Below are 18,675 nucleotides of genomic sequence, written 5' to 3'. Positions count from 1 at the left end.
AATCAGTCGTATATTGCACAAATCTGGCCTTTATGGAAGAGTGGCAAGAAGAAAGCCATTTCTTAAAGATATCCATAAAAAGTGTCCTTTAAAGTTTGCCACAAGCCACCTGGGAGACACACCAAACATGTGGAAGAAGGTGCTCTGGTCAGATGAAACCAAAATTGAACTTTTTGGCAACAATGCAAAACGTTATGTTTGGCGTAAAAGCAACACAGCTTATCACCCTGAACGCACCATCCCCACTGTCAAACATGGTGATGGCAGCATCATGGTTTGGGCCTGCTTTTCTTCAGCAGGGACAGGGAAGATGGTTAAAATTGATGGGAAGATGGATGGAGCCAAATACAGGACCATTCTGGAAGAAAACCTGATGGAGTCTGCAAAAGACCTGAGACTGGGACGGAGATTTGTCTTCCAACAAGACAATGATCCAAAACATAAAGCAAAATCTACAATGGAATGGTTCAAAAATAAACATATCCAGGTGTTAGAATGGCCAAGTCAAAGTCCAGACCTGAATCCAATCGAGAATCTGTGGAAAGAACTGAAAACTGCTGTTCACAAATGCTCTCCATCCAACCTCACTGAGCTCGAGCTGTTTTGCAAGGAGGAATGGGAAAACATTTCAGTCTCTCGATGTGCAAAACTGATAGAGACATACCCCAAGCGACTTACAGCTATAATCGCAGCAAAAGGTGGCGCTACAAAGTATTAACTTAAGGGGGCTGAATAATTTTGCACGCCCAATTTTTCAGTTTTTGATTTGTTAAAAACGTTTGAAATATCCAATAAATGTTGTTCCACTTCATGATTGTGTCCCACTTGTTGTTGATTCTTCGCAAAAAAATACAGTTTTATATCTTTATGTTTGAAGCCTGAAATGTGGCAAAAGGTCGCAAAGTTCAAGGGGGCCGAATACTTTCGCAAGGCACTGTATATATTATTTTTTAACTTTGTCAGAATGTCATGGCAAGTATTGAATAGAGGAGAATCCTAGCCAATTTTGAGCGTTTTACATCCGGAGGTTTCATCAACTCTGCACCTGTATCAACTGCGTTGGCTGTTTTCCGGTTATACACGAGTACCGGTGGAAAGTTATTTTACAACATGGGGCATGACAATGACATTAATACATGCTAATAGTTAACTAGCGAGAGAACCAGCCAAACTACACTATGTTTTGAATTGGCTATCTACATTCCCCCCCCCCCCCCCCCGGGCAAGCAGACAAGCGCTGATGTCGAGCTCTTTATATTTGTTATTTTTGAGTTTGTACAGTTTTGGGGTGGCCTAGTGGTTAGAGCGTTGGACTAGTAACCGGAAGGTTGCAAGTTCAAACCCCCAAGCTGACAAGCCCCCAAGCTGTCGTTCTGCCCCACTAGGCCGTCATTGAAAATAAGAATGTGTTCTTGCCTGACTTGCCTAGTTAAATAAAGGTAAAATAAAAATAAATATGGATAGTAAAGCATTTTGAAGATATAAGCCAGCTGCATTTGTTTTTTAGGCTACTGTGCAGTCTGACAAATAAACATAGAATACAGTACCGTAATTTCCGGACTATAAGCCGCTACTTTTTCCCCACGCTTTGAGCTCGCGGTTTATACAATGACGCGGCTAATTTATGGATTTTTCCCGCTTTCACAAGATTCCTGCCGCCAAAAAACTGAGCGCCGTCACATAATGTGACGTAAATCGAGCGCGCTCAAACTTCCCATCATTCTGATTACGGTAGTCATTTTGTCACCCTCATCATGGCAAAGACACGGAGAAATGCATATGATGCAGCTTTCAAGTTGAAGGCGATCGATCTGGCTGTTGGAAAAGGAAATAGAGCTGCTGACAGCGTGGAGCATTGTAAAAAAATCCACTATCATCAACGGGTTTCGAAAGGCTGGACTGCTGCGTGTTGAAGAGGGCAGCGATCCAACATCGGATGAAGCAATTCTGAGGCTATTCAACTCCGACACCAAAGGAGATGACTTCAGTGGTTTCAGTGCACAGGAGGAGGAAGACAGTGACCAATGACTTTCTTGGTAGGCTACTGTTTACTGCTATTTAGATTTTTTTTTGTTACAAGCCGCGTTTCGTTTAAAGGCTGTGTATAGTTAATTTGTTTCAATGTACCGGTAGGCACCTGCAGCTTATTTATTTATTTATTTATTTATTTATTTATGTGCGGCTTATTTATGTACAAAATACATATTTTTTTTAATATTCAGTGGGTGCGGTTTATATTCAGGTGCGCTTAATAGTGCAGAAATTACGGTAGCTACTGTAGTAAACATGGAAAATGCCTCATTCCTTACATAAGGGAGAGCAGGCCATGTCCAGACTTTCTCGGTGACCTCAAGTACTCATTAACTCTTGTCTTTTAATGCTTTTTCGCGTTGCATCAGTCATGGCTGGAAACTCCTGAGACACAGTATTAATGATGATCACCCGGAGGTTCACTGGTAAGCCACATTTGCCTCGAGATCCATCCGTTTGTATTCTGTGCCCAGTTGAGGTAACTCTCTTCAGTTACACATCCTTGGAATAGCAGAACAGCATAACGGTCCGGGCGGCCCTTGCTGTGCCTGGTGAGCAGTTGGTCAAGTTCTGTTGTCAGGGCTTTCAGCAGGAACGGAAAATCTACTGGAGACATTTCAAAAATACTGGTAGACTTGGGGATTTTGGTCACGGACAGTGCTATTCACAAACACTATCATCAGATGCCTGTTTTACGCCGAACTCGAAAGCCCAGGAAAATTAACAGGTACAGTAGGCTACCATATTTTAATGTAGGCCTAATAATGCTAAAAAAAGAATGCTTAAATAAATCGACTGCTGATCTTTACTGTATGCTGCACATTTTCACATTGTATTTCATTTCCAGTGAGACTATTCAAGCCATCGACTCACTGATGAATGAAAATGACGAGCGATCGGCAAAGGCCATCTGTAATCTGCTGGCATCACGGCATGACATCAACATCGCTCTAATTACAGTCAGAAGACAGTTGAAGAAACGTGGGTGGACTTACAGAAAGGCTTAGTAAGAAATGATATATATATTTTTTTAAATTATCAGAACATTAACCAGGTGTGTTCGCTTGTTTTGCACTGTTCTGTAGTTTCGACCCAATGATTTGTCTGACAAAGAACTTTGCGCTCTGCAGGCCCAGGCATGGATCAAAGCTGGCGAGACGTTCAATAATGTCATCGTCACAGACTAATCAACCGTGGCCCTTGAGCAATTTGCTCAAAATTGCTACAAAAAAAGGAAGATCAAACGAGCCGAGTCCCAAGCATCTGCTCAAATTCCATGTGTGGGGGTGCAATTTCTCGCCAGGGACCAGGCCCATATTTGACTTTTGATGGTGAGTTTGGCTATTTACAAAGCAAAAGGCACATAAAATATTGTAGGCTACAACTCAGTCTGTTATGTGTTCCACAATAATTCACCTTGCCTCCTTTTTCAGGTATGGCTCAAGATTTATTTTTCTTTTTTTAAGGAAGAAATCCTTAGGAGATATGCTGGACCTTATGTCAGAGGGGTGTTTCTGGGACCACATCGTTTCTTTCAAAGTAGGATCATAGCCAATTTTAATGACATTTAGGCCTATTTACATGTATATTTCTATTATTGTACCTAATTTTGGCTGTTAGGCTTGTCTTCATTTCTTCTCCAAATGCAGACTACCCCACAACACACTGGGTTTGCATTGCAAATAAGGGCATAAACTGGGTCAGGACGCCAGCAGAGTACGTATACCTTTATGTAGTAGAAAGGTTAAATAAAAATGTAAATGTAAAAATAAGACCTACAACACCTTCGGTAGGCCTACAGTATATCTAAAAATATATTTTTAATCTCTACGTGTAGGTCTCCTGATTTTTAAACCCGATCAAACTTGTTTGGCATCAACTGAAAACACTCATCCGTAACTCTGCCAAGCCGACACGCACAGATGAACTGGTCAAGGCCCTCAAGATGTTTTTGGCTAGAGAAATTGACGATACAACAATGCAACAAATACATTGATAATCTCAGCAAGGTTTTACCTGTGGTTTTGGAGCTGGGTGGAAGTGCGACTAAAATGTAGTTTATATAAACATCCGCATTTGAATGTCTTTTTCTCGTTTATTTTATTTTATTAACAAAAGCATAAAGATGTTGCTGAATAAATACTGTACTGCTGTTTGTTAGAAATGTAACACTTTAGAGTACTTAAGCATCATACGTTGATGGATTTTCACAACAGTAGCCGGGTTATACAAAAAGTCTATTGTTCTGCTAATAGGAAACATTTGCATGATGGGCTTCGCCTGCTACAGTTGTGAAAAACAAGTGTTTGTAAACCTGTTTTCAAAATGCCTCCGGTTGTCCATCACTACTGTAAATAAAAACACATTTTGTTTACATTCTTTATTGTGTCACACATAATTTGTATCTACCTTTCCAATTACTTTTAGAGGTTGGGATTTACAAATGTGCGCTTTTTAATTATTTATTTATTTCACCTTTATTTAACCAGGTAGGCTAGTTGAGAACAAGTTCTTATTTACAACTGCGACCTGTCCAAGAATAAAGCGAAGCAGTTTGACACATACCACAACACACAGTTACACATGGAATAAACTGATATAGTCAAAAATACAGTAGAAAAAAATCTATATACAGACTTTTTTTTCTTTAAATGATTGTTTTACGTAGGATGCTACATTTTTGACCAATTGTAAGTAGGCCCAATAAAGCCTCATAGCCTCCCTCAGCCAGTTAAGTTATTTTATATAGGTCTAGGCTCCGAAGAAATAGACTCTAATTAAGCACACTTGGTGTTTGTAAAGTCAAATTAATTGATCGACTGGTGTAGGTTTTTGCCATCTGTTGGTGTGCAAAACTTGCATAACAAGCTAACTATATTTTCAGCACCAGCCTACCCCAGCACCAGCCTAACCCCGGCCAATGAAGGCCTACCCCGGCCAAACCCGCTGGGCCAATTGTGCGCTGCCCTATAGCACTCCAAATCACGGTCGGATGTGATACAGCCTGAATTCAAACTATATTTCTATAAGTATTTTTTTTGTTCATAACAATAACCGTGTGTAGGTAGTTGTGGAAAGATGGACACTAATTATTTGTTACAAGCTGGGGGGGTTCACACCTTGCTCGGCAATTAGACAATTCTTTAGTAAAGGTTGAATAGTCTATTGTTCAGCTAATAGCCCTCCTGCTATGCTTGTGAATAACGAATGGTAATACTTTCCCCCCTTTCCACACGTTAAAGATTCCAATAGATAGTGTTTTTATCACAATCGGACCCAAACCCAGTTAATACCTTTGGGCACAGTTGATAGCGTGCTGGACTTCGGGCTTGAATGTTGAGGGTTCGAAACCTGCTCCCTGCTTGTTTCATTACATTATTATGCAGGTCTCAGAGCAAATAGCCTGGATTGTTACTCCCAACTCATTCCTCACTCTCTTCCATGTGTCATTCAGCATGCTTGTGAGCGTGCTGGCAGGATGTACTGTTTTTTTATTCTGTATATATGAATTACAAAGTCATGTTTCTAGTCTATTGCATAGCTACAATGTGTAATCATTGATGTCCCAGGAGGTGTCGCAGGAGTGGTAAACACTGTTGAAGTGTATAATTGTAGTACATAGCCCATCTGTAAATAGCCCATCCAACTACCTCATCCCCATACTGTATTTATTTATTTATCTTGCTCCTTTGCACGTTCATCTTCTGCACATCTACCATTCCCGTGTTTAATTGCTATATTGTAATTACTTTGCCACCATGGCCTATTTATTGCCTTTACCTCCCTTATCCTACCGCATTTGCACACACTGTGTATAGACTTTTTCTACTGTATTATTGACTGTATGTTTGTTTACTCCATGTGTAACTAACTCTGTGCTGTTGTATGTGTCGAACTGCTTTGCTTTATCTTGGCCAGGTCGCAGTTGTAAATGAGAACTGGTTCTCAACTAGCCTACCTGGTTAATTAAAGGTGAAATAATCAAATAAAAACACCTGGTATTGGATATGACAGAAAAAAAACTTTGCGATTTTCATAAATTAATTAATTGTTTGTCTCTACAGTACATTAACTAACATATTCGTCTCAATTGTACATTTTTTGCTTGACTCGTTATGCCGTTATAACTGCTTACATTTGCCTCCCCGTAATGTTTTGTCAGCCATCTATGCTGAAGAAAGCCCCCTGGGAGGGGTGGCTCTGTGTAAAATTTGTCATTGGAATCACTCGATATGATTGATCATATAAAAACCTTGGGACCCAAATGCATAATGAGTGCTCTAACTCCCCCTTGTGTAGGTCTGGAGCAATGAAGCAATGACGCTGGGTACCTCTTAAGTCCCGCGGCATAAGCTCGCAACTTTTTAAAGGAGAAACCACTGTATTTGTAGTTGTTCACATATTCTAAGTCAGAACCATCCAGAGTAGTGATGCTAGTCGGGCAGGCGGCAGTGATCAGTTGAAGAGCATGTATTTAGTTTTACTAGCATTTAAGAGCCGCTGGAGGCCACGGAAGGAGTGTTGTATGGCATTGAAGCTCGTTTGTAGGTTTAAAGAAGGGCCAGATGTATACAGAATGGTGTCGTCTGCATAGAGGTGGCGCAGTGGTTACGACAGTGGTGGCGCAGTGGTTAAGTGCGCTGTACTGCAGCGCCAGCTGTGCCACCAGAGACTGGGTTCGCGCCCAGGCTCTGTCGTAACCGGCCGCAACCGGAAGGTCCGTGGGGCGACGCACAATTGGCCTAGCGTCGTCTGGGTTAGGGAGGGTTTGGGCAGTAGGGATATCCTTGTCTCATTGCGCACCAGCGACTCCTGTGGCGGGCCGGGTGCAGTGCGCGTTAGCCAAGGTTGCCAGGTGCACGGTGTTTCCTCCGACACATTGGTGCGGCTGGCTTCCGGGTTGGATGCGCGCTGTGTTAAGAAGCAGTGTGGCTTGGTTGGGTTGTGTATCGGAGTACAAGTGACTTTCAACCTTCGTCTCTCCCGAGCCCGTACGGGAGTTGTAGCGATGAGACAAGATAGTAGCTACTAACAATTGGACCCCACGAAATTGGGGAGAAAAAGGGGTAAAAATTCAACAAAACAAAAAAAAAGAGAATCACCAGCAGCAAGAGCGACGTCATTGATGTATACAGAGAAAACAGTCGGCCCGAGAATAGAACACTGTGGCACCCCCATAGAGGAACTCTATCTGAGAAGTAGTTGGTGAACCAGGCGATGCAGTCATTAGAGAAAACAAGGCTGTTGAGTCTGCCGATAAGAATGCGGTGATTGACAAAGTCGAAAGCCTTGGTCAAGTCGATGACGACCGCTGCGCAGTTACTGTCTTTTACCGATGGCGGTTATGATATCGTTTAGGACCTTGAGCGTGGCTGAGGTGCACCCATGACCAGCTCAGAAACCAGATTGCATAGCGGAAAACGTACGGTGAGATTCGACATGGTCGGTGATCTGTTTGTTAACAGGGCAGGATGGATATAGGTCTGTAACAGTTTGGGTCTAGAGTGTCAGGGGTATGACCGCGGCAGCTTTCCAATCTTTAGGGATCTCAGACAATACGAAAGAAAGGTTGAACAGGCTAGTAATAGGGGTTGCAACAATTGTGGTGGATAATTTTAGAAAGAGAGGGTCCAGATTGTCTAGCCCAGCTGATTTGTAGGGGTCCAGATTTTGCAGCTCTTTCAGAACATCAGCTATCTGGATTTGGGTGATGGAGAAGCGGGGGGGTGGCTTCGGCAGGTTGCTACTGGGGGGTGCAGCGCTGTTGGCCTGGATAGGGGTAGCCAGCTGGAAAGCATGGCCGGCCATAAGAAAAATGCTTATTGAAATTCTCGATTATCGTGGATTTATCGGTGGTGACAGTGTTTCCTAGCCTCAGTGCAGTGGGCAGCTGGGAGGAGGTGCTCTTATTCTCCATGGACTTGTCCCAAAACGTTTTGGAATTAGTGCTGCAGGATTAAAATTTCTGTTTGAAAAAGCTAGCCTTAGCTTTCCTAACTGACTGTATATTGGTTCCTGACTTCCCTGAAAAGTTGCATATCGCTGGGGATATTCGACGCTGATGCAGTACACCACAGGATGCCTGGTTCTATCAGCTTACACTGTGATGAAATAACACGCATGACTCGAGGGAGCCAGAGATCTAGATAACCAGAAGAAAGAAAAAATAACGTACCCTGACCCAACCATTCTCCTCCTGCTGGCTTTCGCAGGTTCTGCCATTACTCTCCTGAAGTTGCCGGTAATAGGCTATACGGGGAGTCGGCAACCTTTGTCATGTGGAATGCCAATGTATATTAACATTTCTACCGATCTGCGTGCCAGTTCTGGTTTTCATATGCACATTTTTGTGGAACAGTTTCATTTAATTTATAATGTCTTATCTCAAAATCAATGTCACGTGGTTAATCAAATTTCTCTCCAAATCTAACTGAAAATGATAAACCTAAAAAGTAAATATGTAAAAATAGCCTACAAAAAGGCAACAAATTAAAACATTGTACAAAATATCCTGATAGTTAGTTACTTTTTAAAAATCCTATAAATAACATTGGCTACACATGGCCTGTGTGCAAGGAACTTGAAACGTTGTATCAACGATCAACTTCAGTCGGCCTCAAGCTTGCACTAGCAAACTTCCATCATTGTATAAAGTATCCTGGGCCCTCACAGTTTCCTGCTCCAGTGAGCTCGGGACAGACACAGCTGTAGGCTATTTGCGCAAGGGATAAGAAGCAGAGCTTGACATTGGCAAGGGCTCACCAGAGTGGAGCATCTCAAATGTTGTACTGTTTGAGCTCCTGTTCCTCTTATAGAATATTAGCACAGAAGTATTGTGGAGCTCCTACACCTATATATTATCAGTACCATCACCCAAGTCGAGCACTGATAAGAAGTAATCAGGTACCTGTTTTATTACGTTTCCACTGGATCACGCTGAGTGGTTATCTAAGGGAGGGGGCTGGAAAGATTTTTCCAATAAATTGAGGTACTATTGTCATTCTCAACGGATATAAAAACATTGTTTGTTTGCTTGCTTTTTGAGGTGAAGAAAACATTACTTTGAGCTCCACTGCTTAACGTACCATTGGTGTGGTACGTTAAGCCAATCAAAAATTGACACATTTTATATGCAAAGGTGTCATCCATGGTAAAGGGTGGCTACTTTGATGAATGTCAAATATATAAAATATATTTTGATTTGTTTAACACTTTTTTTTTTGGTTACTACATGATTCCATATGTGTTATTTCATAGTTTTGTTGTCTTCACTACTCTACAATGTAGAAAATAGTAAAAATAAAGAAAAGCCCTTGAATCTCAAACTTTTGACCGGTAGTGTACTTATGCGTAATCAGGTGCGTGTCCTTACTCAACATTGACAGGAGCACTCCAAACAAAAGACAATGACTAAATTTAATTGAATTGACAAAACTCAGAAATGGACTGAAATAAACAAAAACTTGTTTCTCACAAGTTTAGCATAATTTGTGCGCTCTGCGAACAGTGTGTCAATTCCGAGAATGAGAACGGTAAGACTGGAATAATAATATATTGAAAGCATTAACATAAATGACCATAACCTTTTTCAGATTAATTCACTGAGATGGGTATATATATATATATATATATGTATATATATATATATATATATATGCTACTGTATATATATATATGCTACTGCTCGACTAAAAAGATCTTGGTCGACCAACAGCCAATTGACCAAACAATCGACCAGTAGACTAATTGGGGTTAGGCCTAATATAATCGTTTGTATTTTATTTATATATGCATGTATGTTCTCTCTCGGCATGGCGTCAGAGAGACTGGCACACCATCCCATTCCCTAAGTAGTGTACTACCTTTGACGAGGGCCCATGCGGGCTCTGGTCAAAAGTAGTGCACTATGTATGAAATAGAGTGCCATTTGTGATGCAGTCAGCGAGAGGCAGTCAACTGCCTTATAACCAGCAGCAAATGTGATCAGTCAATAAAAATGAGGGCTTGTGCTGGCTGAGCTGAAATGACTGCTGGTATTGGTTGCAGCTGTGTTGAGCAGCGGTAGTCGGGGCAGACGTGGGGTCTTGATTTTAGGGCGGCAACAATGTGTTGAAAAGCTAGTGGCCATCCAGAATTTAGATTACCCTCCCATTCCACCGCCCTCCCTCCTCCACTCCCCTCCGGCCCACACCAAAACTCTCCCATTTCCTCCCATCAAGATGTCTGTGCTCTCATGTATTTTCCCTTTCTGTCTGGGATTTCTTTTTAGGAAGGAAAATCTTCAGCTTCTCAAGCCCTGCCATTACAGCCAGTCAACTGCATAGAGATAAAAAATAAATTTTACCATAAGCCTGACATATGATAGTTAGCCTTAATCTAGGAAACAACAGTTTCATTTACTTTTGTGCAATAGGTCTGTCAATGGTTTTAATGTTAAGGGGGTTGTGTTGTGTGTTTCTCTGTACAGCTCCTCTAGTTGAGATGAAGCCTAGAAGAAGTCCTGCCTGGCCCATCACAGAGTCTATGCCGCTACCTGTAAGTATACATTTCACGTGTGTGAATATCATGTTTATTATTGATCATGTCTTGTCAATAATATTAGTAATTATTGTATTACTGGTAACATCATGCTGTCTGTTGCTTCCTGAGCCAGTTAGCTTTAGAGGAGGATAAATATTCAATGATTTATTATTGGTCATGTCATCCAATAATATTAGCAATTATTGTATTAGGGAAATTCCATGGTGACAGTGATGCTGAGACTCAGCTTTTTCATTATACGATGTATGCCAAACAAAAAACATTTATTTCAAAGTTTAACAAACCATACAACTCTATGCACAAAGACCACTTTTAACAATTTTTACAAAAACACGTTTACCTGAAGAACAGTGCAGATGCAAAGTTTGCTAACAGAATGATGGCACAAACAGCACCAACCGTCATTCTGTTACCGAAGTTTGCATCTGCACTGAGTCTGCATCACTCTGTTACTGTGGAATTGCCCATAATTAGCAACATCATGCCTGCATGCTGTCTTTCTTCCTGAACCAGTTAGCTTTAGAGGGGAGATTGATTCAATTATGTATTATTGATCATGTCATTCAATAATATTAGCAATTCTTGTATTATTAGTAACATCATGTCTGCATGCTGTCCGTTTATTTCTGAACCAGTAAGCTTTAGAGGAGAGGAATGATGAAATTAGATAAAAAATAAAGTGGAAGAGTGGAGGACCGCACCCCCCAGCATCCCCCAAAAGCAGCATGGCAGGACTCCAGCTGGTCACCCCCGCCTCCAATCCCATGGGGCCTTTCTTTGGTCTCCCGTGGCAACAGGAGGCCATCCACGACAACATCTACACGCCTAGGAAATATCAGGTGAGGAATGAGCAAGTAGTCCAGCTAACAATTGAGAGAGGAGAGTGCATTGAGGAGAGTGCATTGCGTTGTATGTAGACATTGGTACATTCATCACCGTTGATCTTTCGCTCAATAAACTGCAAACATTCGTCAGTGTGCAGCATCTATCTTTTATTTCACAAGTTTATTCATTTGTAACCACCAGTGCATTTATTTGTAACCAGTTATAGTACACAACGTTTGAAACTAATGACTGTGACCTTATCTGTCCTGCCAGGTTGAACTTCTTGAAGCAGCTCTTGAACACAATACTATTGTCTGCTTAAATACTGGCTCAGGGAAGACTTTTATTGCAGTACTCCTAACTAAAGAGCTCTCCCACCAAATCCGGGGAGATTTAGTGGAACAGGGGAAGAGGACAGTTTTCCTGGTGAATGCAGGTAGCTACATTTAAAGACGCAGAGAAATGTACTATTTGGTGCATCCCATTTCTTCACACTTTTCCCAAAGTGTGCATGTGCACTCCCTGTCAGGCCTGTCATGGATTTAAAAGCGTTAGATTGGTCTAAGCATTGGTTGGAGGAAGTTTCACCATTGTTAAATCCATTTCAGGCAGAGTGGAAGTGCACACTTTAAGGGGAAGGGTGGAGAGTCACAATGCAGCCTTTTTATAAGTGTGAACTTCTAATAAGTGTACATCAATATGATTGAGACCATGATTCTTCTGTTTTCCCCTCTTCTGTTCCATGGTAAATAAAGCATCGTCTGTGATTCAGCAAGCAGCTAGTGTTAGGACCCACTCTGATCTCCAGGTTGGAGAATACATGTGTGTGGAGAAGACCTCATCATGGTCCAGGGAAAAGTGGAGCCAAGAAATGATTGAAAATCAGGTGCCGTTCATTGAACCAACTTTCTGGAAAATTACCAGTTATCAATTTTCATATAATTCTAAGCAATTGCCAGAATAAAGTACCAATTGTCATCAATTTTCATATAATCCTAAACAATTGCCAGAATAAAGTACCAATTGTTCTTTCAGAGTTCTTTCATGATAAATACCAATGGTAATTCTACAAAATAAAACATTACTCAAGTTTTCTCCCCTCAATTTCAACAACTTAGAAAAAGAACACTGATTACCCTGAGTGTTTTGTCCATAAGTTGGAGAAGTTATTAATTGTGTCCATCACAGAATACTGTCTCACAACTATAATCTATTCTTCGAGGCAATATGCCATCCTCCACTCACTCTATCCATCGTTTCTGTTCTAGGTGCTCGTTATGACGTGCCATATCTTCCTGCATGTGCTGAAGAGTGGAGTGCTGCCACTATGGAAACTCAACCTGGTGGTGTTTGATGAGTGTCACCTGGCAATCACGGACCATCCCTACCGGGAGATAATGAAGGTACATTTGCTATTTGTTCTACGTAGCTATGTATTCAACTGTCGCTTGAAAGCCAAGCACGTACTCTTCCTTCCCTGTATGGAGAAAGCCAAGGCCTTATGGAGATGGGACATTATTCATTATATTGTTCCCCATTTTGTAGATGAGAAAAGTGTGGTCAGTCAGCCTTCATTATTGGACCCCATTGGAGGCTGGTCAATGTTTTTGGAGTTTCCTTGTTTTAGGCTGGCTCAGTCTTCCTGTCTCCCATTTCTTTGTTCCCAGTGATGTGATTGCCGTCTCTTCATCTCTGTTTCGTCTATCTCTCCTCTGTTTCAGTAATGTGTGGGCTGTGTCTATCTCCTGTTTCAGCTATGTGAGGGCTGTCCGTGCAGCCCTCGGATCCTGGGCCTCACTGCATCAATTTTGAATGGTAAATGTGACCCGTCTGAACTGGAACAGAAGATCCAGAACTTGGAGCGGATCCTGCGGAGCAATGCAGAGACAGCTACTGACCTTGTTGTCCTTGACAGGTAATTCTACACATCATGGCCTGTATTCACAAAGCGTCTCAGTGGGACTGCTGATCTGGGATCAGGTACCTCCTGTGCACATAATCTAAGGGCTCGATTCAATCCGTATCGTGTAAGTTCAGCTGTATAGCGCGATTTAAATGTGAAGGTAATTTCCGATTGAGCCGACATATGCAGCGTTTACCCTGAATGCAATCTGTGCTAACGGGGGAGCATTGCCTTTAGATTTAAAATGCACTGAACTTCTGGGTACCGATTGAATCGAGCCCTTACTTATTATGATTGAAAATTGAACATTTAACTGTGTGTTGTGTGTGTCCCAGATATGCCTCCCAGCCCAGAGAGGTGGTACTGGACTGTGGACCCTACCTGGACAAGAGCGGCCTTTCAGAGCATCTACTGAGCGAGCTGGACGAGGCTCTCCACTTCCTCAACGACTGCAACATACCTGTGCCTCGAGAGGACAGAGACCCCACCTTCATATCCAAACAGGTCTGACCCCACCTTCATATCCAAACAGGTCTGACCCCACCTTCATATCCAAACAGGTCTGACCCCACCTTCATATCCAAACAGGTCTGACCCCACCTTCATATCCAAACAGGTCTGACCCCACCTTCATATCCAAACAGGTCTGACCCCACCTTCATATCCAAACAGGTCTGACCCCACCTTCATATCCAAACAGGTCTGACCCCACCTTCATATCCAAACAGGTCTGACCCCACCTTCATATCCAAGCAGGTCTGCTAATGAGAATGTGTGCATAGTCCTAATCTACACCAGAGAGTATTGAATAGCAAAAGTATGTTTTAAGGGAGAAGTGAGGCTGGTCTGAAGCTTAAAAAAAGAACGGAAATTCACATGAGCACCACAAGGCCTAACTTCACCCATGCACTACAAATGTTTTCTGGCATACAGCTTTGACCTATTACAGGAGCTATGTTGGCCTACTGTTCCTCAAACAACATGTAGGCTACTACACACACGTTTTTTTAGGATTAAAACATTCTCAAAGATCCTCATTGAATGATCTCCTTGCCCAGGTGTTGAGTGACTGCCGGGCGGTGCTGCTGGTGCTGGGGCCGTGGTGTGCCGACAAGGTGGCTGGCATCATGGTGAGGGAGCTGCAGAAGTACATCAAACACGAACAGGAAGAGATCAACAGGAAGTTCCTGCTCTTCACCGACACCATCCTGAGGAAGGTATGTGTGTAACGACTTACTCTTGTGTATGTTCTTTGTGTGATTCCCATTGAGTTTGGTCTCCTGTCTTGCTATGTAGGCCTAGCTGAGTTCTGTAAAGCGCTTGCGTGACATCCATTGCTGTAATAAGGGCATGGCATCCATTGTTGTACCTACATGTTCGAAGCAGAACACCATAGTCCCTGTGCTCAAGGAAGCGAAGGTAACCTGCCTAAATGATTACCACCCCGTAGCACTCACGTTAGTAACCATGAAGTGCTTTGAAATTCTGGTCATGGCTCACATCAACAGCATCCTCCCAGATAACCTAGACCCACTCCAATTCGCACACTGCCCCAACAGATCCACAGATGACGCAATCTCAATCGCACTCCAAACTGCCCTTTCCCACCTGGACAAAAGGAAAACCTATGTCAGAATGTCGTTCATTGACTACAGCTCAGCGTTCAACACCATAGTGCCCATGAAGCCCATCACTAAGCTAAGGACCCTGGAACTAAACACCTCCCTCTGCAACTGGATCCTGGACTTCCTGACGGGCCGCCCCCAGGTGGTAAGGGTAGGCAACAACACATCCGCCACACTGATCCTCAACACTGGGGCCCCTCAGGGGTGTGTACTTAGTCTCCTCCTGTACTCCCTGTTCACCCACGACTCCAACACCATCATTAAGTTTGCTGACGACACAACAGTGGTAGGCTTGATCACCGACAACAATGAGGAGGTCAGAGAACTGGCAGTCTGGTGCCAGGACAACAACCTCTCCCTAAACGTGATCAAGACAAAGGAGTTGATTGTGGACTACAGGAAAAGGCGGGCCGAACAGGCCCCCATTAACATTGACGTGGCTGTAGTGGAGCTGGTCGAGAGTTTCAAGTTCCTTGGTGTCCACATCACCAACAAACTATCATGGTCCAAACTAGCGGTCAACCGATTAATCGGAATGGCTGATTAGGGCCGATTTCAAGTTTTCATTACAATTGGAAATCGGTATTTCTGGACACCGATTTGGCCGTTTAAAAAAAAAAAATTTTACACCTTTATTTAATCTTTATTTAACTAGGCAAGTCAGTTAAGAACACATTCTTATTTTCAATGCCTAGGAACGGTGGGTTAACTGCCTCGTTCAGGGGCAGAACGACAGATTTTCACCTTGTCAGCTCGGGGGATTCAATCTTGCAACCTTACAGTTAACTAGTCCAAAGCTCTAACGACCTGCCTCTCATTGCACTCCACGGGGAGACTGCCTTACGTGAATGCAGTAAGCCAAGGTAAGTTGCTATCTAGCATTAAACTTATCTTGTAAAAAAAACAATCAATCATAATCACTAGTTAACTACACATGGTTGATTATATTTCTAGTTTATCTAGCGTGTCCTGCGTTGCATATAATCGATGCGGTACGTATCGTTGCTCCAATGTGTACCTAACCATGAACATCAATGCCTTTCTTAAAATCAATACACAGAAGTATATATTTTTAAACCTGCATATTTAGCTAAAAGAAATCCAGGTTAGCAGGCAATATTAACCAGGTGAAATTGTGTCACTTCTCTTGCGTTCATTGCGCGCAGAGTCAGTGTATATGCAACAGTTTGGGCCGCCTAATTATGTCATTACATTGAAGGTTGTGCAATGTAACAGGAATATTTAGACTAATGGATGCCACCCCTTAGATAAAATACGGAATGGTTCCGTATTTCACTGAAACAATAAACGTCTTGTTTTCGAGATGACAGTTTCCGGATTCGACCATATTAATGACCTAAGGCTTGTATTTCTGTGGGTTATTATGTTATAACTAAGTTTATGATTTGATAGAGCAGTCTGACTGAGCGGTGGTAGGCAGCAGCAGGCTCGTAAGCATTCATGCAAACAGCACTTTCGTGCATTTTGCCAGCAGCTCTTCGTTGTGCATCAATCATTGCGCTGCTTATGACTTCAAGCCTATCAACTCCCGAGATTAGGCTGGTGTAACCGATGTGAAATGGCTAGCTAGTTAGCGGGGTGCGCGCTAATAGCGTTTCAAACGTCACTCGCTCTGAGACTTGGAGTGGTTGTTCCCCTTGCTCTGCATGGGTAAAGCTGCTTCGAGGGTGGCTGTTGTCGTTGTGTTCCTGGTTCGAGCCCAGGGAGGAGCGAGGAGAGGGACAGAAGCTATACTGTTACACTGGCAATACTAAAGTGCCTATAAGAACATCCAATAGTCAAAGGTTAATGAAATACAAATGGTATAGAGGGAAACAGTCCTATAATTCCTATAATAACTACAACCTAAAACTTCTTACCTGGGAATATTGAAGACTCATGTTAAAAGGAACCACCAGCTTTCATATGTTCTCATGTTCTGAGCAAGGAACTTAAACGTAAGCTTTCTTACATGGCACATATTGCACTTTTACTTTTGCACTTTTACTTTTTGAATTATTTAAACCAAATTAAACATGTTTCATTATTTATTTGAGGCTAAATTGATTTTATTGATGTATTATATTAAGTTAAAATAAGTGTTCATTCAGTATTGTTGTAATTGTCATAATTGTCAAAAAAAAAGAATTGTCCGCTTAATCGGTATTGGCTTTTTTGTTGCTCCAATAATCGGTATCGGCGTTGAAAAATCATAATCGGTCGACCTCTAGTCCAAACACACCAAGGCAGTCGTGAAGAGGGCACGACAAAAACTTTCCCCCCTCTGGAAACTGAAAATATTTGGCATGGGTCCCCAGATCCTCAAAAAGTTCTACAGTTGCACCATCGAGAGCATTCTGACCAGCTGCATCACCGCCTGGTATGGCAACTGCTCGGCATCTGACCATAAGGCGCTACAGAGGGTAGTGTGTATGGCCCAGTACATCACTGGGGCCAAGCTTCCTGCCATCCAGGACCTATATACCAGGCGGTGTCAGGGGAAAGCCCATAAAATTGTCAGAGACTCCAGTCACCCAAGTCATAGACTATTTTCTGGAGTGCCAGGTCTCAGACCAAAAGGCTCCTTAACAGCTTCTACCCCCAAGCCATATGACTGCTGAACAATGAATCAAATGGCCACCGGACTATTACATTGACCCCCTCCCCCCATTTGTTTTGTACACTGCTGCTGCTCGCTGTTTATTATCTATGCATAGTCACTTCACCCCTACATGTACAAATGACCTCGACTAACCTGTGCCCCCGCACACTGACTCGGTACCCCCTGTATAAAGCCTCGTTATTGTGTTACTTTTGATTATTTTTTACTTTAGTTTACTTTAGTTTCCAGGTTCACTAGCAGGGTTCGTGTGTGTGTGTGTGTGTGTGTGTGTGTGTGTGTGTGTGTACAAGGGCAAGTGAATTTCCCCTCTTGGTACAGGATAGGTCCACAGGGTTTATTATGAAGTTATTTCTTCCTGGTGTCCTAGGTCCACAGGGTTTATTATGAAGTTATTTCTTCCTGGTGTCCTAGGTCCACAGGGTTTATTATGAAGTTATTTCTTCCTGGTGTCCTAGGTCCACCAGGGTTTATTATGAAGTTATTTCTTCCTAGTGTCCTAGGTCCACAGGGTTTATTATGAAGTTATTTCTTCCTGGTGTCCTAGGTCCACAGGGTTTATTATAAAGTTATTTCTTACTGGTGTCCTAGGTCCACAGGGTTTATTATGAAGTTATTTCTTACTGGTGTCCTAGGTCCACAGGGTTTATTATGAAGTTATTTCTTCCTGGTGTCCTAGGTCCACGCCCTGTGTGAGGAACTCTTCTCCCCGGCCTCTCTGGACCTGAAGTTTGTGACCCCAAAGGTCATCCGTCTCCTGGAGATCCTCCATGAGTACAAGCCCTTTGAGAGGCAACAGTTTGAGAGTGTGGAGTGGTACAACAACCGCAACGAGGACAACTACGTGTCGTGGAGTGACTCGGAAGACGAAGACGAGGATGAGGAGGTGGAGGTGAAGGAGAAACCCGAGGCTAACTTCCCCTCGCCGTTCACCAACATCCTGTGTGGCATCATCTTCGTTGAGAGGCGCTACACGGCCGTCGTCCTCAACCGGTACGCATCTGGTGTTCAATGCCTATTTGGCTCAATTGTGTGATACCTCTGCTACACTGGCTCCTTGGATTGTTTCTCATACACTGCTCAAAAGACTAGAAGAATTCATGAATTGTATTGATCTAACTTTGTGATTT

General features: G+C 42.6%; 1 protein-coding gene across 1 annotated transcript in view; it reads left to right on the top strand.

The window, feature by feature from the left end:
- LOC100136218 (endoribonuclease Dicer) overlaps positions 1 to 18,675 on the top strand; it is a 64,862-nt gene that overhangs the window by 8,192 nt on the left and 37,995 nt on the right. The window contains exons 2-10 of the mRNA XM_036963142.1: positions 10,499 to 10,566; positions 11,208 to 11,411; positions 11,671 to 11,833; positions 12,153 to 12,283; positions 12,666 to 12,800; positions 13,152 to 13,312; positions 13,636 to 13,804; positions 14,359 to 14,517; positions 18,225 to 18,538. Coding sequence (XP_036819037.1) covers positions 11,298 to 11,411; positions 11,671 to 11,833; positions 12,153 to 12,283; positions 12,666 to 12,800; positions 13,152 to 13,312; positions 13,636 to 13,804; positions 14,359 to 14,517; positions 18,225 to 18,538 — 1,346 coding nt within the window. The 5' untranslated portion in view covers positions 10,499 to 10,566; positions 11,208 to 11,297. The remainder of the gene's footprint in view (positions 1 to 10,498; positions 10,567 to 11,207; positions 11,412 to 11,670; positions 11,834 to 12,152; positions 12,284 to 12,665; positions 12,801 to 13,151; positions 13,313 to 13,635; positions 13,805 to 14,358; positions 14,518 to 18,224; positions 18,539 to 18,675) is intronic.

The sequence above is a fragment of the Oncorhynchus mykiss genome, chromosome 25, assembly GCF_013265735.2.
Source record: "Oncorhynchus mykiss isolate Arlee chromosome 25, USDA_OmykA_1.1, whole genome shotgun sequence".
Taxonomy (NCBI): Eukaryota; Metazoa; Chordata; class Actinopteri; order Salmoniformes; family Salmonidae; genus Oncorhynchus; species Oncorhynchus mykiss.
Note: the sequence above shows the minus strand (reverse complement) of the source record. Positions and strands in the feature narration are given on the sequence as shown.